The following is a 20,098-nucleotide window of genomic DNA, read 5'->3' as shown; positions in this document are numbered from 1 at the left end:
CCCCCACAGCTGCTCTGCGTGGTGCCAAGTGGCCGGCCTGAGGGCGCCCGGAGCTCTCGGCTCTCCAACGGTCCCTGCGCTCCCTGCCTGGGGGCCCAGCCCTGCCCCCCATAGTCCCGGTTGATAGCACCCCCTTGCTGACAGGGAGGCACCCTTGCTCCACCCTGGGGCTCCCCAGCAAGGCAGACAGCGAGTGACCCTGCCTGGCTCCCATCACTGCTGAGCTGGGCTGGGTTCTGCCCGCAGCCCCTGGATCCCAGCACACTAGGCCAGGCTCCTGAGGACGGCTATGCCTGCACCCATGGGTGACAGGCCCTTCCGAAATACAGAGCTCTGCCCTCCTGGCTCAGACCATGGGCCACCCAGCCCAGTATCCTGCCTCTGACAGTGGCCCATACCAGAGCTGCAGGGGGAGCGTACAGAACAGGGCTGTTATGGGGGGATTCACCCCCGTCTTCCACTCCTGGCTTCCAGCAGTCAGAGGTTTAGGGACACCCCGAGCATGGGGTTGTGTCCCTGACCATCTTCACTAATAGCCATCGATGGACCTATCCTTCCTCAACTACTCCAGGTCTCTTCTGAACCCAGTTCTACTTTTGGCCTTCACAATATCCCCTGGCAAGGAGTTCCACAGGTGAATTGTGCATGAGATCAAAAAGTATGTCCTCTACTTTGTCTTCAAGCTGCTGCCTCTTAATGGCATCGGGTGACCTCTGGTTCTTGTATGACGTGAAGGGGTAAATAACACAGCCCTATTCACTGTCTCCACAGCAGTCATGATTTTATAGACCTCTAGTAAATCCCCCGCTTTGTTGTCTCTTTTCCAAGCTGAACAGCCCCAATGTTCAGAGGGGGTGATGGGGGCACAGGGGCAGGGGGGTAGTGAAGCCAGGGAGGTGTGTGGGACAGGTGGGGATCCCAGGGAGCGAGTGAGAATCTCTCCACTGTCCTCCCCCAAGCACCAGGCCCTGCCTCCCCTCCCCAGGCCCTGCCACCCCCGACAGGGCACAGGACAGCGCGGGTGCCTGTGGGCACGGCGAGGCCGTGCGTCACAAATCGTTCTGGGCGAGCGGGCGGGCGCGTCGGCACCAGAACCCCGGGGCCTTGGCCGGATTTGCTGACGCGTCCGTTCTCAGCCCGAGCCCCCAGCCCAGCCGCTAACGGCCGGGCCGTTTGGGGGGGCCCGGGCCCCAAGTCCGTGCCGGGGCCGCAGTGATGTGAACTGACAACGGCGGCTTGGCGAGGCTAAAAGCGTGAAAATGATCAAGGCCCGCGGGTCGCCTGTGATCATTAGGGGGCTCTTTGATGGGGCCGCCCGCTCGGGGACCGGGAACAATGAGCTCATTCAGCCCGGGGAAGGCTGCAGCCAGGCCCCCGCTCCCAAGCCAGCCAGCCCGGGCCCAGAGAACTCATCACCCTAATGAATTCCAACTGGATCAGCTCCCCTCCCGCCCCCATTTACCGGCACCTTCCCGGCCCATCCCCACGGCAGGGCCCTGGCACCACTGCCGGGCACTGCCTTAATGAATTCAGCCGTTTGTGTGTCCCCCAGCATGGGAAAGCGCGGCCCCGGCCCCCCCTGGGGCACTGTATATATACACAACGCCATTCGCCCCGGGACTCATTGTTCCCCTGTCAGCTCCAGAGCACGCAGCGGTGGAGACGAGGAGCGAGGGGGGGACCCCAGCTCCCGGCCCAGCGGCCAGGCAGGCAGAGGGGAAGAGCCGGCCCAGAACCAGCGTAGTGCTCCCACCTGCCACACCATGCTGCTGCCGCTGGTCTGCCTCCTGCAGCTGACGGCTGGCGCCCCCGTGGGCAAGGAGCTTCACCAGGTGCCAGCCAGCGTCCTGCAAGGTGAGTGCGGGCACCGGTGGGGCACCAGTCCCTGCTCAGCCCAGGCAGAGCCCCACCAGGCAACCAGGCTCCAGGCAAGGGGCTCGTTTGTTGCCAGGGGGCTTTGCTTACAGGATTGGTGCAGCTGCCAAGGAGGTGTGTGTGTGTGTGGGGGGGCTAGTTCTGGGAACCAGGCCTCCCAGGTCCCGTTCCTGGCTCTGGGAGGAGAGTAGGATCTAATGGTTAGAGTGTGTGTGTGTGGGGGGGGGGGGGGCTGGGAACCAGGACTCCTGGGTCCCGTTCCTGGCTCTGGGAGGGGAGTAGGGTCTAGTGGTTAGAGCAGGGGGGGCTGGGAGCCAGCACTCCTGGGTCCTATATTCCCAGCTTTGTCTGCTGCTCATTTGGGACAGTGGACAAACCCCTTCGCGGTCCCCGTCCCCCCCGGGGATCCCCGGGGCCGTGTGGTTCATTGCAATGGCTCGGGGCTCCCATCCTGGTGGGTTTCATGGTGGCCGCCCTGGGCTTTTTGCAGGGGCTGGTCAGGCCCGTGGGGGGCACTGCTGGGAGCAGGAAGGGCCGAGGGGAAGATGTGTGGGGGAGGGAGCTGGCCCCACCCTGCATGCACCTGTTGGCTTTTGCAGGGTAATCAAAAATACAAGGTCTGGGGTGGGCTCATCCCTGAACCTCAGCCACTGCAGCCAAACCCTGCCTTGCTCCTTGGGTGGGAATTCCCAGGCAAAGGGGCGGGCGGAGCCCCTCATGGGGAGCCTTGGATTGGCCCTTGGGGTCCCGGGCCGTGCTCTGAGGTAGCTCCTGGGAACCTGAGCGCCCCTGTAAAAGGCAGTGGACTCTCACTGACACAAACACACACAGGCCACCCCCCAGAGCAAGCCCGCAATGCATCACTGCTCATGCAACCCACTAATGCAACTACACACAATGCAAACACAACCCCTCTCCCCATGCAAATACTCCCCTGCAAACACACGCATGCATCCTGTGACGGGTTGGATCACAGAAACCCCCTTGGGAGCTGCCAACCGATGTGCCAAGACTACCCCTGCTTCTGTTTTCCCTGCCAGCTCAGGACTCCAGCACCCTGTCTTGCTGAGCCAGACACACCCGTCTGCTCCAACACAGACCCAGGGTCTGAATTACTTACCCCAAAGCTGCAGGTTTACCTGAAAACAGCTCACAGAAGTGTGCTTGTCTATAGCACTCAGATGCCCAACTCCCAATGGGGTCTAAACCCAGATAAATCCGTTTTACCCTGTATAAAGCTTATGCAGGGTAAACGCATAAATTGTTCACCCTCATAACACTGATAGAGAGATATGCACAGCTGTTTGCTCCCCCAGGTATTAATACATACTCTGAGTTAATTAATAAATAAAAAGTGATGTTATTAAATACAGAAAGTAGGATTTAAGTAGTTCCAATTAGTAACAGAACAAAGTCACCAAGCAAAATAAAATAAAATGCGCAAATCTATGTCTAATCAAACTGAATACAGATAATCTCACCCTCAGAGATGCTTCAGTAAGTTTTTCCTCAGACTGGACACCTTCCAGGCCTGGGCACAATTCTTTCCCCTGGTACAGCTCTTGTTCCAGCTCAGGTGATAGCTAGGGGATTCTTCATGATGGCTCCTCTCCCTCTTTTTGTTCTCTTCCACCCCTTTATATATCTTTTGCATAAGGTGGGAACCCTTTGTCCCTTTGGGTTGCCCCCACCTGCCCACCACTGGAAAAGCACCAGGTTAAAGATGGATTCCAGGTCAGGTGACATGATCACATGTCACCGCAAGACTTCATTACCCACTTGCCAGCACACAGGTAAACACAGCCATCTGCAGACAATGGTCCTTGTTAATGAGAGTCATCAAGATTCCAAACCACCATTAATGGCCCACACTTTACAAAATTACAATAGGCCCTCAGAGTTATATTTTATATTTCTAGTTTTAGATACCAGAGTGGTACGTTTATACAAATAGGATGACCACACTCAGTAGATTATAAGCTTTGTAATGATACCTTACAAGAGACCTTTTACATGAAGCATATCCCAGTTACATTATATTCATTTATTATCATGTTTTTATAAAACCATATAGACGGCACAATGTCACACACCCCTCAATGCAATCCCCAAGGCACCCCCTCCATGCAAACAACCCCCCAATGCACACACCCCATTGCCAATGCAACACCCCCCCAGTGCAAATGCATATCCAACCCCGGCTGGAGGGGCAGGGCACCTTCCCTGCAGTGAGTCTGGTTGCTAAGCGCCATGCCCTGTGCCCAGCACATGCCCGTGTTGTGGCGCGAAGCCCTGACAAGCCCATTGTCATTTGGGGGGTGGGGGGTGCCCAGACAAGCTGAATCGGATCCCAAGCTCAGCTCTCCCCCACTCCCAGAGCCTGGCACTCGGTACTCAGCCTCTACAGGCCTGGAAGCGGCTGGTCTGAAACCTGAGCGCCGCGCCCTGCCGCAGGGGAGCACCCTGTGTGTCCGACCTGCAACGCACACAATGCACACGAGGGAGCCAGGACTCCATGGTCCTATTCTCCGCTTTGCCACGTGCCCACCTGGGACCATGGGCAAGCCCCTTCGCCCTCTGTGTGCCAGCTTGCCCAGGGTGAGGGTGGACCCCACCTCGGGACCCCCTGGGACAGTGTGGCTCCACACACATGCTCTGTGAGGCTCAGGCACAACAGGGGAAAGACCCTCCTTGCTGGCTTCTTGCTGCCTGGGAGGCACATGGCTTCACGACTCCTGCTTGGCTCGCCAGCTGGAATGCCATTGCCCCGGAGCGCCGGTGGGGGGGGCTCCCATCACCCGCTGCCCCTCACCGCCAGGCATGGGACGGGATCCCACCCAGTGGGGACAGTAACCACAACTGCCTGAGCCCCGAGGGGGAGAGACAGGCCCCACGCCAGGGCGAGCCAAACCCAGGCAGAGGGATCCCCATATGCAGGATTGGACCGGGGCCAGCTACTGCAGGAGGGGCCAAGGCAGGCAGGAGGACCCAGCTCACCCCCACATTGTGGGGAGGGATAGCTCAGTGGTTTGAGCATTGGCCTGCTAAACCTAGGGTTGTGAGTTCAATCCTTGAGGGGGCCATTTAGGGATCTGGGGCAAAAATCTGTCTGGGGCTTGGTCCTGCTTTGAGCAGGGGGTTGGACTAGATGACCTCCTGAGGTCCCTTCCAACCCTGATATTCTATGATCTCCCCGGCTGCTCGGGCCTGGCATTGTCCCGCTTTGGTCTGTTCCCTGCACTCCGGGCCCTCAGTCACATAGAGGCCCAATGGGGAGAAGAGGGGTGGAACTGTGCTCTGGGATCCCCCTGCCTGGGGGGGCGTGGCCAGGGGTAGGGAGGGGGCGTGGCTGAGGTGCAGCGGAAGCGAGAGCAGCCCCAAGGGGAGGCAAGGGGGCTTGGAGCCGCCCTCCAGGCCAAAGGGGCTGGCAGTCAGGGCTGTGGGCTAGGGCTGACCAGGCTCCTCTCTCTCTCTCTGCAGCACTGTCCAGCCGGGGGACGCTGGTCCTAGAGGCTGCCCTGAAGAGCGCCCTGGTGGCCCTGGAGGGGGCGCTGGCCGAGCACGAGCGGCGGCTGCGGGAGTGTGGGGAGTGCGCGCCCTGCCTCTTTGGGGATTGCGGCAACCGGAGCGGGGAGTGTGCCCGTGAGTGCCAGCCCCCCGCCCGCCCGGCCACACACACCAGCAGCGCAGGCTGGCTGGGGGCTCCTGCACGAGGCCCCATGGCCTGTCCCCTGGTCAGTGGCAGCCCCACGGCAGGGAGGTCATTGGTGGAGCAGGCTGGGGTGACCTGCCGGAGCAGCAGTAGCCCTGCTGTTGCCTACAGCCTGTTCGCTCCAGCGAGCGCCCCTACAATAACAAACCAGCGCAGGCGGCCTCACAGCTGTCTTGGTAACACCACGCAGGGGCTAGGATGGCTAACCTGTGTGGGCAGCAGACAGCCCTACACTCCTGAGGGACCCTACAATAACAAACCCATGTGCGCGCAGCCCAGCTCTCTGGAGAGACCCTACAATAACAAACAAGGGCCGATCCAATGGGTGTTCAGACTGCACTAGGGGGGAAGAACTGGAGGGAGGGCGTGTGACGGAGCAGGGAGCAGGGCAGATTTGACCTGGGAATGTTGCAGGGGGGTTGCAGTGGGGATGTGGGACTTCCCTTGAAGGAAGCTACCTGAGCTGTAACCTGAGCCAGGAACGGGGGTGGGGAGAATTAACACCTTCTGCCCGGGAGACTGGACAAAGGAGAGGAGCAGCGGGAGGAGTTTTGAGTTAGTTTCGGTTTGGGCTGGGTGGTGCAACGCAGGGAACCCCAAGCTGGGGGCTAAGCTCCCTGAACCTCCCAGAGGGACCTAATTGAGGGGGGTCTGGTCGTACCTACACGCTCTGCTTGAGACTGTGTTCCTGTCCTTAAATAAACCTTCTGCTTTACTGGCTGGTTGAGAGTCGCAGTGAATCTCGGGAAGAGGGGTGCAGGGCCCTAACTCCCCCACAATCCGCAACAGGGCGTGAGGGTAAGGAAGGAAATTCGGCAGCATGGTGCCCTTGGCTGATAGCCCGGCCCTGTGCATAGCCTGTGGGCGGGGAGTGGGCTCCACTCTGACCTGTCTCCTCTCTCCCCAGCCCCGGAGGCCCCTGTGGCTCCCCTGCCCAGCTGCCAGGCTGTCCTGGAAGCCCAGGCTACCCCGGAGCAGGCCGAGAGGAACTGGGCACTGAGCAAGGCGTGTGCCCCGTACCAGCGCCTGTGCCCCGCTGACGCCCTGAGCCCTGACGCCTGCGTCCGGCTGATGGCTGGGCACTGCCAGCTGCGCCTGCAGGAGTGCAGTAGGTGCCAGCCCAGATCGGGGGCACGGGGTGGGTGGGTGAAGCCCGACCTCAGCTCAGTGGAGTTCACCAAGCAGGGTGATGGCCCACCTGGTCTCTGGCTAAGTGAGGGGCCAGCCCCAGCCCCTCCCCCCGCCCGGGACCCCTCACAGCAGGGTCTGGAGGGGGGTCATCCACTGGGGCTAAGTTCATCCCCCCACAGCACCCCTAGCCCAGGAGCTGGTGCCGAATGTGGCTTGGCTCCCATCTCTCCCCTGGCCTGCTGTGCCAGCCGCCACCCTCAGCTGCACCCACAGGGGGCGCCGCTGGGCAGCACAGGGCTCTCCACCGCCCCTTTGGGCTGCGCCCACAACGCTAGGCTCAGCTTGGGCTGGTTTGATGGCGGGATCTCACAGGAGACCCTACAATAACAAACACCAAATGGCAGGGAAAACCCAGCCTGGGCAGGAGGCTGATTTCCGCAGTCCTGGGGGGCTGTGAAGGGGCCCAGCCGGGGGGTGGGTGGGAAGTGCAGGAGGTGGCATGTGTGCCCGGCAGCGTGGCCTATCCCTCGGGTCTCGTATCCCTGCAGGGCTGCAGAGCAACATGGATGATATGAACGGCCTCTCGGACCAGCCGGCACCAGGTCAGTCTGCAGCTGCTCAAGGGGTTTGGGGCCACACCCCATCCCAGGTGTGTGGTGGGCGCAGGAACGAGGGCTGGGCATCGCCCTGCTGCCAGGCAGGGACATGCCTTCCCATGTGCCCCAGCTTCAGCGACACGTGGCGATGGGGCAGAGGCCCCATGGGGGCAGAGGTAGCAGCCCCGTTGGGTTCACCCTAGATGGGCACAGCTTGCTGAGCTCCTCGTACCCTCTACCCACCCTGCCAAGCTTGCATGGGGCCACAGTGCCACCCCTCAGCCCTCGCTGCCTGCGTGGGCACCGAGGTAGGTGTCGGCAACTGGCAGGACTATAGGGGAGCCCGCAGCTGCCCCAGGACATAGCTGCATGAGTATCCGGCCCACACGCGCACGCACCGTGCAGTGCATTCCCGGCACAGACACACACGCACCGTGCAGTGCATCCCCGGCACAGACACACACACACTGTGCAGTGCATCCCCGGCACAGACACACGCACCGTGCAGTGCATCCCCGGCACAGACACACACGCGCCGTGCAGTGCATCCCCGGCACAGACACACACGCACCGTGCAGTGCATCCCCGGCACACGCACACACACACCGTGCAGTGCATCCCCGGCACAGACACACACGCACCGTGCAGTGCATCCCCGGCACAGACACACACGCACCGTGCAGTGCATCCCCAGCACACGCACACACACACCGTGCAGTGCATCCCCGGCACAGACACACATGCACCGTGCAGTGCATCCCCGGCACAGACACACACACGCCTTGTTATTAAGCACTCCTGGCATTAAACATGACAGCTCCACAGACAGGCCGTTCCACTCCAGCTCCCAGCCCCAGGCTGGACCCAGCCCTGTTAAAGGAACAGACGCTCTAACCCAACTAGTTTGGGCCTGGAGAGGGGCCCAAGGTTGGGCCTGTGGTGGCACCCAAGAATATTGGGGCCCAATTGAGCCTCTTGTCTCATGAAACATGTAGCACAAGGATAGCAGGGGGCTGCGGGTTGGGAGTGAGGGGCATTGGCAGAGCTGGGGGGGCAGGGCTGGGCTGGCAGGGGGCTGCGGGTCGGGAGTGAGGGACATTGGCAAAGCTGTGGGGGAACCTCCTCCCTCCCCCCCATCTGATCTCTTCTCTCTCTCTCTCTCTTCCTCCCCAGGGACGTGTGGCCGGGGGGTGGTGGCACCCAATGCCACAGCAGCCAAGGGCAAGATCGTGGGGGGCAGCGTGGCCCCGCGGGGCGCCTGGCCCTGGCTGGTCTCGGTGCGGCTGGGCGGGGAGCTGATGTGCGGCGGGGTGCTGGTGGGGGCCACCTGGGTCCTCACGGCTGCGCACTGCTTCACCGGGTATGGCTGGGGCTAGTCCCAGGGGGCGCGGAGTGGGGGCATCTCCCATGGGAGCACTGAGGGCAGCTGGCTGGTGCCAGCCCAGGGCAGAGACGGGCTGGGCTGCCCCAGCCACAGAGCACGGCCCCAGTGTAGCTCGGCTCCCAAAGGCAATGGGGCAGCCTCCCCCTCACCACGCCACCCTCCCCAGCCACTGCTCGGGCCTAGCCCTGCTGCCCCCTGATGGGGGGAAGGTGCCTGGCGCAGGGCAGCTGAGCCCCAGGGCGGGGAGCCCCAGGGGCCCAGCTGGCAGAGGTGCCTGGGGCCAGATCCCCTGTGGGGGGAGCGGGAGGGGTCCTGGCTCTGCCTGTGTCACGGAGTCCCTAGGCGATGCTCTGGAGCTGCTCCCCACAAAGCCAGTCAGGACTTTGGGGAGCCTCCTCTCCCTTGGAGCAGACTGACTTCAGGGCAAGAAGCTCACACGGCTTCACCTTTCTGGGTCTGACCTTGGAGCATTCAGCATCCTCTGCCCCTCGGTGCGCTTCCCACAGCGAGTCCGCCCAGGCAGGATCCTGGGGAAGCCAGAGGGTCCTGCAGCCCCACTTTGCAGTCCGATGTGACTCTCAGCCAGCCAGTAAAACAGAGGTTTATTAGATGACAGGAACATGGTCTAAAACAGAGCTTGTAGGTACAGAGAACGGGACCCCTCAGCCAGGTCCATTTTGGGGGGCAGTGAGCCAGACAACCCCGTCTGCACTCACTTCCCATCCACAGCCAGCTCCAAACTGAAACCCCCTCTAGCCCCTCCTCTCTGGCCTTTGTCTCTTTCCCGGGCCAGGAGGTCACCTGATCTCTTTGTTCATCTTTAGCTATTTCCTTGCAGGGGGGAAGGGCCCCGGCCATTTGTTGCCAGGATACAGAGTGTCGGCCATTTATGCACACTGGAGACTTAAGAAATGCATAGGGGAAACTGAGGCACCCACACAGTATTCAGAGGAAACATTAAGAACAGTCCCACTTCGTCACAGCCTGCCCCCCCTCATTCCCTGCTCCACCCCCTCGCAGGAACCGCAATGAGCTGGCCTGGACGGTGGTGGTGGGGGACTACGATCTCGCCAAGTGGGACGAGGGCGAGCAGGTGCTGCCCGTCAACCGCATCATCACCCACCCCAAGGTAAGAGGAGGGCCCCCCAGCATGTCCCCCACCTGCCTGCCCCAGGCGCCTGTGCCCAGCGTGCCACCTGCCCCCCTGCCCTCCCGAGGCCCCGACTGCCCCCAGTATCCCAATCCCCCCAGCACCCTGACCACCCCCCACTCCCTGACCCCCTGCTCCTCTCCCCCACAGTTCAACCCCAAGACCTTCCACAGCGACATGGCGCTGCTGGAGCTGGGGCGCCCGGTGGCCCCCTCGGCATGGCTGAGCCCGGTGTGCCTGCCCGACAGTCCCGAGGAGCCCGGCCCAGGGACGCCCTGCTACATCGCCGGCTGGGGGTCCCTCTACCAAGGTAGGTGGGGAGCGGGGCCGGGGCCAGTGCCGCCCAGCACTCTCCTGCGCCCCCTGCTGGCGGGCCCCCTGCCGGGGCAGTGGGGGTTGGTCCAGGCGCTTTCCCTGCCGGAGCAGTGTCCTCTGCAGGCCAGTGGGCCCCAGCGACCCGGACATCTCCCCAAAGCTGGGACAGGGCATCTGGCATCTCAGCCAACCCAGCAGCCAGGTGCTGCCCTGGGCCAGCCCCGGGTGCTGCCCTCGCGCCCCCAGCACGGCTCCTATCAGCCCGGCCCGCAGCGGGGATGGCCCTGGCGCTGCAGACGGGCCGGGGATGGCTCCCTGCTGCCCGGGCGCTAGGCCCAGGCACCGCAGGGGTGGGGGGCACAGTGGGGGCAGCAGCCCCCTCCCATGACTTGCTCTTTGCCCTGGCAGAGGGGCCATCGGCCGAGGTGGTGATGGAGGCTCGGGTGCCCATGCTGAGCCAGGACGCCTGCCGCAGCGCGCTGGGCAAGGAGCTGCTCACCAATGCCATGTTTTGCGCCGGCTACTTGGCCGGCGGCATCGACTCCTGCCAGGTAACGGCTGCGGGGGTCCCAGGGTGAGGAGGGGGTGCCCCCCCCGCAGTGGGCCAGGCATGGAGTAGCCAGTCCCAAGGCCGGCGGTGCCACTGCGATCCACCGCTGCGATCCACACACCAGGATGGAATCCCTCCACTGGGCGTGACCTGCTGGCAGAGCCAGGCATGGGGGTGGGCTGCCTAGCTGGGGCAGGGCAGAGCAGGGGGGCTCCCTTAATCTTGACCATTTAGGAGCCCAGGACTCCTAGGTCCTATTGCTGGCTCAGCTGCTGGCCAGGGCCTGCCCGGCTCCATGACTCAGTTTACCCTCTACCCAAAGTGGCCAATGGCCGGATGGGGCTGGGTGGAGAGGGGCTTCCTAGGCCAAGTGCTCCTGGGGGACCTTAGAGCTGGTCCCTGCTTTGCCCACCCCTGCCCATGCTTCGTGCCAGCCTGTGGCTGCTTCTCCCCCAGGGAGATTCGGGTGGGCCCCTGACGTGCCAGGAGTCCGGGTCGCAGCAGTCCGTGCTGTACGGCATCACATCATGGGGGGACGGCTGTGGGGAACAGGGCAAGCCGGGCGTGTACACCCGCGTGACGGCCTTCGCCGACTGGATCCGCCGCCAGATGGACAGTGAGTGCCATGGCCGGCTTGGCAGCAGGGCTGCGGAGGGCATACACCAGGGCAGAGCAGCCTGAACCCCATGGAGGAATGGGCATTGGCTAGCTGGGACCGGGCACTGCAGGGCACCGTCAGATATAGGGGGGAAGGGGGCCTAGATGGCAGTGCCAAGGCAGGGAACAGAGCCACTAGGACACCTGAGTGTCTGTAAGCAGGATAGGAGGATGTGGTAGGGCAACGCCCGGGAGTCCCACAGGGGGTGGTGCCAGTGGTCCCCCCTGGGGAGGGCTAGGGCAGCATCCGAGGGTCCCCCAGGGGAGGGGTGGGGTGGTGCCCAGGGGTGTGGCCCTTTCTCTGTGTCCCTGACACCTAGCCCCTTGCCCTCCCCAGAATCACCCGAGAGCAGAGAGCCCACCTGCTTCGAGCTGCTGGCCGCATCCCAGCTGCCCGGAGAGCGCCAGCGTGCTGAGCTCGCCCACCTGTGCTCCTTCTATGCCCAGTCGTGTGCCCCGCCCCAAGGCCAGGCTGCTTGTGCCCGGGTCGCCGAGGAGACCTGCAGGATGAAGAGGAGGAGATGTGGTGAGTGGCGCTGGCCGGGAGGGGCTGGGCGCTGCCAGGGCGCAGAGCCTGTGGGCTCGGGGGCATCGGGCTGGGAGGCCTGGGGGACACACCCTGAGCTCTTGGCGTGATCCGTGGCCCAGGGACTCTGACCCTCAGCACTCGTCAGGCCTCAAGCTTATGCCCACAAACTGGGACCAATCCCTTGCCTCCCCAGGTCAGAACTACCCTCTGTTGCACCCACCCTGCAGATGGGGCCGCCCGAGGGAAGGGTGTGGGGAGCAGAGCAGGGCCAGGGGATGAGATTGGGGTCCTATAGCTAATGGGGCGGCTGATAACGTGCTGTAGGGGCTGAGCAGGACAGGGAGGGCACACAGGGTGCCCCAGGCCCAGGCCACGCAGCTAAAGGGACAAGGGCCTTGCTGAGTGAGGGCAGTGCCAGCTGCTCTGTGGGCCCAGGCTCCGGGGGCACTGGGGGACATCCCGCTAACACCCGGATGTAACGATACTGCCTCTGGCGGGACACCACTGAGATACCAATTCAGGACAAATTGCTTAGAGCAGGGCAGTGACAGCCCAAGACTGGGGTTGCTTTGCACACCAAGGCAAACCAAACCAGCCAAACAGAGAAGACTTTGGTTTTACCCCACTGGCTAACCATAAGTCTGTCACGAACTCACAGGTCGTGCCGACTCGTGGCCCCGTGCGGTCCGTGGGTGGGGGGTGCCCCTTTCAGTGAGACAGCCCTTCCCGGGGGTCCACTCTCTCTTGGGGTTAAGTCCCTCCACATCCTGAAGCCGCACCTCTCTGAGCCTTAGTACGTCTGTCTCTGCCGTGGGCCCCCTCAGGGAGTCCACTCGCTCTGGATCCCCGGGGCCTCCAGCCCCCGAAGGGGACGATACAACCCTGTTCTCTAGACCGGAGTGACTCTCAGCCAGCGTAAACCAGGAGGGTTTATTGAGCATTTGAACACAGCACAGGAAACTCTCAGGTCCTCAGGCCTGGCCTCCCTCAGCACAGCACATCCCAGTCTCCCCTGCATCCAGGTGGGCTCTGCCTGCTCCCCCTCTCCAGCCCAGAGCCCCCCTGCTTCCCAGCTGGGCATCTGATACCCCCGGCCCCAAGCCCCGCCTCTGTCCATTGTCTTCTCTCCAGGTAAACAGGGTCGCCTGGGCCTCCTCTCCTCTCTTCTGTCCTCTGGCCCCTCTGGCTGGAATTGGCTGGTCAGGTGACCGGGGTCCTCTCTTTACAGCCCATTGTCCTCCCATTGGCCAGAACTGACTGTGACTCCTGAGCTGGTCTCCGGGTCGTTAGGTCACCAGTCGCTGGGGTGTCCATCCTCCAGGCCATCGGCTGGGGTCCCAAGTTCCCTCTCCGGTCCTCTGCAACAACAACTCCCTCTCCCATCACCTCATTAAACCAGTAACACCCAGGGAAACTCAGTCCCACCCCCTCTGCATGCAAACCGTTGGAAAAACAAGGAAAAAACAAGACAATCCCCCACTTCATCACAAAGTCATACAAGCAATTCCCTTAGACACTCCAGTTTCCCAGTATCACCACCAGTGCCACTCGTTATGGAGATGACTGGTTATGAAAACCAATACCCCTGTAAAAGAAAGAGGTTCTCCTGATCCTAAAGGACCAAACCCCAGAGCCAGGTCAAGTGATAAGTTAGATCTTACCCAAAATACACGCTTATAGCCAATTCTTGTTAACTAAACTAAAATTTATTAAAAAAGAAAAGAGAGAGAGTGTTGGGTAAAAGATCAATATACAGACAGACTTGAGTTCAATTCTTGAGGTTCAGGTAGTTGCCAAAAGTCCTTTTAGAAATAGTCCACAGGTTATAGTCCAATGTCCATATTCAGGGTGACAAAGCAAATCTGAGATGAAGGATCGGTGTCCCAGGATTTTTATACATCACCAGCAGCCTTTTGGCCTGAGAAAACAATAGGCTTAACTTTCCTTCTCCTAAACATCATGGCAATTAGCACAGGGTAATTTATCCATTAAACAGTTCAGATACAGGTTACCACAACCTTCAAAGGTTTTTAAGGTCAGGCTTGACAAAGCCCTGGCTGGGATGATTTAGTTGGGGTTGATCCTGCTTTGAGCAGGGGGTTGGACTAGATGACCTCCTGAGGTCCCTTCCAACCCCGATATTCTATGATTCAAAGAGACATAGCGCCAATAATACTATTTCACTCAAGTGTCTTCCTAAATGGTAATACTCCTTTTTTGATCTTTGAATCAAAGCCATAGTAATAGACAAGACTTGTTTGCTTACATCCCAAGACCTGAGCAAACAGCTCCCCTTCTATCTCCAGCAACGCGGCTGCATTTCAAAGCTCTAGAGTAACAGCCGTGTTAGTCTGTATCCGCAAAAAGAAGAACAGGAGTACTTGTGGCACCTTAGAGACTAACAAATTTATTAGAGCATAAGCTTTCGTGGACTACAGCCCACTTCTTCGGATGCATATACATCCGAAGAAGTGGGCTGTAGTCCACGAAAGCTTATGCTCTAATAAATTTGTTAGTCTCTAAGGTGCCACAAGTACTCCTGTTCTTCTTTTTTCAAAGCTCTATTCATTTACAGATCTTCCTAACTAGTCTTTAAAGTTCGGCCCCGGGTCAGGTCAATCTGGGAGGTAATTAACTCTTTCTGGCCCTGTCACCTTCCAATGAGATATTACATTACACTCATAACGTCACACCCGTTCCTCACAGAGCTGCGCTCCTACGCCCAGATGCTGCTGGATTTCCTGCGCCGGGCCGAGGAGTTCTTCCGAAACCAGGTGGACTTCGCCTTCTTCACCCACACCCTGCCCCGCTTCATGGAGCAGCTCTACGGGCATCTCTTCCCCGTCCGGGCTCGCCGGGCCACCACAGGTACCTGCCCCACAGATCTGCCATCCCCTAGATCTCCCACTCCAGGGACCCCCATCCCCTCTGGATCTCCCACCTCCCCCGTCCGGGCCACGACAGGGACCCTCGCATCCCCCCATCCCAATCTCCTACCCGGGCCATGTCAGGGACCCCCATCCCCCTGGATCTCCCACCTCCCCCAGCTGAGCCATGGCAGGGAGGGACCCCCCCCCACCCAGATCTCCCACATCCCCCGGCCAGGTCATGCCAGGGACCTCCATCACCCTGATCTCCTTCCTCCCCCACCCAGGCCACACCAGGGACCCCTGCCCCCTGGGTCTCCTACCTTCCCAGGCCATGGCAGGTACCTGCCCCCCAGATTTCCCCCATCCAGAACATGGCAGGGACCCCTGCCCCCTGGATTGCCCACCTCCCCCGCCCTTGCCACAGCAGGGACTCCCAACCCAGACCCCCCCATATCCTGCCTCTGGATCCCCACATCCCAGCTCTGTGCCCGCACGGGGATATAGGGGGACCCACTTGCTCTGCTTAGGGAACCTTGATCCCACCCCCAACCTCCACTGGGGGCTTTGGAGGCACTCTCAGTATGGGCTCCCCAATTACCTCAGCTACAGCCTGGCCCCTCCTGTCCCTCCTCAGCGCTGCCGGCTGCCCCCCCCCCATCCCCACAGCGTCCAGGTGCCTGCACAGGGGCTGTCTCACCCCATGGCTGGGCCGGTGCTGGGGCACCAGGCCAGCTCCCTGGCACACGCCCAAAGCAGCATGGCCTCTACTTGCTCCACCCGCTGCCAGCCCCCCACCCTGCCCCACACGCCCCCCAGCTCCCTGCTGCCGAGACTGAATCCTGTATCGTCCCCCCAGGGCAGGGGGCCGAGGGGCAGGCAAGCCCTGAAGAACTCCCGAGCGCCCCCAGCAGGTAAAGCCAGTCCCAGGGCTGGGCGGGGCCCGGCGTGAGATCAGGGAGGGGGGAAGAGGTGCCAGCCATGGGGCGAGGGAGTGGGAGGAGGCGGGAGGGCAGGGCCAGACGTGGGGCTTGGGATCAGGGGCTGTGGGGGGAAGAGGCCTGTTGTGGTTTGGGGGGGACAGGCAGTGGGGCTCAGGCCAGTGCCAGGGTCCAGGGGGCATGTGTCACCCCTCCCTCACCCCAGACATCCCCGCACAGCCAGCCGGCCATGGGAGCCAGGCTCCGCGGCGGGCACGGTCCCACCAGGCTGGGCGTGTGAGGGTGGAATTGACTCGAAGGAGGGCAATAGAGGGTTTGGCTGCAGGGTTACAGTCCCCTGGGCTGGTGCTGTCTGGCGCATCCCAGGGTCTGCTGGGACCCCCCCCCCAGCAATGCTCTGCTGCTGGCCGTGGCAGGGCTGCATCTCCCTGCCCCTCACCCTGCCCTTGTCGCAGGACCCAGCCCCCACCCTTCTTGGCGCTGTTCCAGGCCATGGGCCCCACGCTGGAGGACTGGGTGGGGGAGCTGAGCGCCATGGCTGGGGGCGACATGGCCCCCCCAGCTCCTGCACTGGCCGCTGGGAAACTCCGTGGGGAGGAGCAGCTCTTCCTGCAGGTAAGGGGGCGGGGGCTCTGATTGGGGCAGGGGGACCCCCAGCCTCTCCAAAGAGGGCAGCACTGCAGCCTGAGGATGCCCCTGGGCACCTGCCCCCCCCCCACTCAGCTGGACCCCAAATCCAGCCCCCGCAGGCTGCCGAGGCCCTAGCCTTGGGGCAGGAACAGCTGTAAATCCCACCTGACCCCAGCACCCCCCACCTGACCCTGGGACCCCATCAATCCACCCCCTCCCTGACCCTGCCTGACCTCAGCACAGATCCCCACACTCCCCCACAGCTCCTTCCTGACCCCATCTTCCCCCCCACCTCATCTATCCCCAGCACAGGTCCCATCCTTCATCCCCATCCCCTTCCTGACGTCCCTGGCCCAGCCCCCAGGCCCCACAGCCGCAGGGAGCCCCCTGCTCCCATAGCACCCAGCACTACCTGGGGTCGGTGTCGCTGGCATTGCCAACGGGTGCCCTCTGTGGCCCAGGCGGGCCCAGCTCACACAGCCCCGCTCACTCCCTGCGTCTCTCCGGTTCAGCAGGCCGAGGGGGCAGTGGAGGCGCTGAAGGGGCATGGCTGGGCCTTTCTCCAGCGGCTGCGGGCTGAGCTGGGGGCCCGAGGAGCAGGGCCCCTGCCGGGAGCTGCCTCCCCGCTGAACCGTAAGTGCTTGCGGCGGGGTGAGGTGGGGGCATGTCTTGGGGCGCTCGCCCCAGCTAGTTACTTGCATGGGGGCGGGGGGTGCAAGGCACAGCCGTGCCCGGTTAGATCTGCCATGGCATTGCCCTGCCTCATGCCACCGGGCCTGGCCCTGGACTGTGCAGCCTGGCTTCAGATGGTCTAGGGTGCTCCAGTGCCAGCTCAGGGTGCCGTTGCATTGTGTTGCTGGGGGTGCACTAGCAGCGTATGGGGGCGGGGGGAGCCTGCCCTTTCCCCGCAGCGTGGTTGGAGCCTCTCTCTCTTTCTGTGTGGCAGGACCTGCGGCTGCTGGGGGCCCGTCGCTGCGGGCGAGGCGAGAGCTGGGGGGAGCCCTCCCCAGCGACGAGGGACCAGGCGATCGCAGAGGTATGCCCCCGCCGCAGCAGTTGTGTGGCACAGGGCCCGGGCTCCCCCCCAGGCTAAGGGGGGAGGGTTGCACTGGGACCCCTGCTGCAGCCAAGAGGTGCCTAGCCTCCACCATGCCCTGTAGGGGCAGAGCCATATTGAGCCCACCCCTACACCCATCCTGGCAGCTGGGCTCAGCGCACAGGGCCCCGTGCCACTCGGATGAGCCCGATGCTCCCTCCAGGCCTTTCCCTCTCCAGCCCAGGAGTACGGGGCCAAGCTTACCTGTTCCCCCTCGTGGGTCAGGACCCCAGGGGTAGGGTTGTGCCAGGCTATGGGGTTGTTAGCCCCAGTGCCCTGGCCCCATGTGCCAGGTAACCCCCCTGCCCTCTTAGCTGGAAACAGGGTCTTTGCTCCCCCCACCCAATGGCTGTGTGACATTGCTGTGCACACTGGCTACCCCCCACCCCAGATGTGGCTGCAGCGATCCTTGCCCAGCCAGTACAGCATGTCAAGCCCTTTTGGCCCTTTGAGATGAAAGGCGCCAGGGAAATGTCAGCAGTTGGGTGACAGGGGACAGGCCTGTAGAACCAGCTCCTGGTGCTCTGACCCTCCACCAGCCGGGGGATTTCAGTGAGTGAGCTGACTGCCCTTTCCCCCCTTGGCACAGGCTGCCCAGGGCTGCAGGAGGCAGCGCTGCAGGTACGCGCCGTGCGGGAGCTCTACCGCTGGGTCCTGCAGGTGCCAGAACGGGACCTGGCCATGACCTTCCAGGAGGTGAGTGAGCCATGCCCCGCGGGGATGCAGGGAGCTGACCGGCCACCATGGGGCCACTGCTCTGGGCCAGCCCCCATCACCACACCCTGGCTCCCACAGGGCCCCACTGGGCTGCAAGGGCTACTGCCAATGAGAGACCCACCCCACCATTCCCCCGCTCCCCACATTGCCCCCCCCCACATGCCTCATCCCCTAGCTGTGGGAGGAGTGTCTCTGTCCCCCTCCTGGTGGCGGCTCCAGGTGCCAGCTGGGGGCTGAGCCATTTAGCCTTTATCTCCGTGCAGCCTGGGTTCAAATCCCACTGCCAGGGGTGGGGCAGACGCCACCCCTCAGAGGAGCCCTTGAGCCCAGCTCCCCTCAGGGGCTGCCAGCCAGCTGCACCCCACAGCAGTGGGGCAGGCGGCTTCCAGAGGCAGGCAGGTCCCCAGCTCACGCTCAGGGCAGTTCTGCCAGCCCAGGCGTTGTGCAGCCTGGAGCACCTGCCGCTGGGGGCTCCCTCACGGCTCTGCGCCCCCGCCCCCCCCTCACACTGTTCCCCTCTCCCCACAGATCCTGGTGGACCTGGGCTCCAAGAACGCCAAGGGGCTGTACAGGGCGCGGGTCCGGGCCACAGTTGGCGGGAAAACCACTGCCTTCCCCGCCCTGGTAGGGCTGGAGAGCGACTCGCTGTACCGCAGCATGCCCGGCCTCATCGCCTTGGCATTGGCAGCTTTGCAGACCTAACGCGGCCCCCGCTGCCCCCAGGTGGCCCCTGGTGGAGAGAGGAGAGCCGGCCGGGGATCCCTACTCAGCGCCAGCCTGGAGACGTGGCAGCGCCAGAGCCAGGCAACGGCCGAGACCCTCAGCACAGCAAGCAGGACCCGGCCTGGCACAGCCTGTTGCCATGGAGACTGCCGGGACCTCAAAGCCAGCTCCTCACAGCAGGGCCTTCCCTAGGCAGGGGGGCAGCCAGGACTGGAGGGGTCCCCTCCACCTCTCATGCACCCTGGAGTCTGGGCCAGCCCCCCAGCTGATGCAGGGGCTCCATGGGGCTGAAATGCAGGCCCCCCCCGCACCTCATGGGGCTAAGGCAAACTGCAGCTGTGTGCCCCTTGGCAGGGCAGGGCCTGGGCATGGGCAGCTAGAAGGAACAGCCTCCCCCTGGGCTTTCCTTTCTTGGCAGAGCTGGGTCCTAAAGGGCTCTAACCCTGGGCCCCCATGCCAGCCCCAGCAGCTTCGGCTCCCTGTCAAACAGCCACCAGAGGGAGCCGATTCCTTTGGGGGGTCCCCAGGCTCCCCCTTGAGGGCGCGCCTCTCGGAAGCTATTTATTTGTACAAAGAAAGGGTTATTTTTGAAATTAAATCTATGTTTTATGGTAAAGTGTCAGTAATAAACAAACCCCGCAAGGCGCCAAAGAGGGGCAGAGGGGATTTCACCCCTGGGCATTGCAACCAGGGAACCCCGCCACACACCTGGGCATCTCAGCTGGGCGAGTCCCCCACCCAGGGTTCTACCCCTACCCCACATCTCAGCCAGGGTGTGGCAGGGGGCAGCTGGTGGTCTATAGCGCCTCCAGCAGGTGGTAAGCATCCACCATTCTTCACAGGCAAACTCCCCGCAGGGGCCCTTCACAGGCTGTCTGCCCTCCATCCACACTCCCCCTGACCCTGCTCTCACACCCCTCTCCCCAGCCTGGCCCTGCCTCCCCAGCCCCATGAGAGGGTCCCCCTCCTCCCATGCTCTGGTGCTGCCTTCCAGGCTCGGGGAGCAGCTGTTAGCACCAGAGAGGTCATTTCCTCCAGGCCAAGGCCCAGTTGTCGGATGAGTGACGGAGCGTGCCGGCGCCACAGGGGCCTGCTCAGCCCGGGGGCACAGCCGCTCAGCCCTGCTGGGAATGACGCCGCTTGCCCACAGCATCAGAGACAGCATCCCCCCCCCTTCCCCACCCCCAACAGCTATGTGGGCCCCTCAGTCAGCTCCTCAGGCATC

At 62.5% G+C, this 20,098-nt stretch overlaps 1 protein-coding gene across 1 annotated transcript; it reads left to right on the top strand.

Annotated features, from left to right (window-relative positions):
- Positions 1 to 1,763: 1,763 nt before the first annotated feature.
- PRSS56 (serine protease 56) lies at positions 1,764 to 19,435 on the top strand. The gene is made up of 17 exons (XM_054040455.1): positions 1,764 to 1,854; positions 5,356 to 5,517; positions 6,495 to 6,695; positions 7,267 to 7,320; positions 8,488 to 8,674; positions 9,719 to 9,827; positions 9,999 to 10,158; positions 10,572 to 10,714; positions 11,170 to 11,329; positions 11,708 to 11,896; positions 14,606 to 14,767; positions 15,626 to 15,680; positions 16,163 to 16,322; positions 16,850 to 16,970; positions 17,284 to 17,373; positions 18,023 to 18,129; positions 18,679 to 19,435. Exons 1-17 carry the CDS (start codon positions 1,764 to 1,766, stop codon positions 18,850 to 18,852), a joined length of 2,325 nt encoding a protein of 774 aa, XP_053896430.1. The 3' UTR covers positions 18,853 to 19,435.
- Positions 19,436 to 20,098: the final 663 nt, after the last annotated feature.

The sequence above is a fragment of the Malaclemys terrapin genome, chromosome 9, assembly GCF_027887155.1.
Source record: "Malaclemys terrapin pileata isolate rMalTer1 chromosome 9, rMalTer1.hap1, whole genome shotgun sequence".
NCBI classification, from domain to species: Eukaryota; Metazoa; Chordata; order Testudines; family Emydidae; genus Malaclemys; species Malaclemys terrapin.
The sequence above is the reverse complement of the archived record's forward strand: the minus strand, read 5'-3'. Positions and strand labels throughout refer to the sequence as shown.

Coding starts and splice junctions, on each gene's coding strand:
- PRSS56 (XM_054040455.1), top strand. CDS start 1,764: ATGCTGCTGCCGCTGGTCTGCCTCCTGCAGCTGACGGCTGGCGCCCCC. Junction 10,159..10,571: donor CTGGGGGTCCCTCTACCAAG/GTAGGTGGGGAG, acceptor TTGCCCTGGCAG/AGGGGCCATCGGCCGAGGTG. Junction 10,715..11,169: donor GCGGCATCGACTCCTGCCAG/GTAACGGCTGCG, acceptor CTTCTCCCCCAG/GGAGATTCGGGTGGGCCCCT.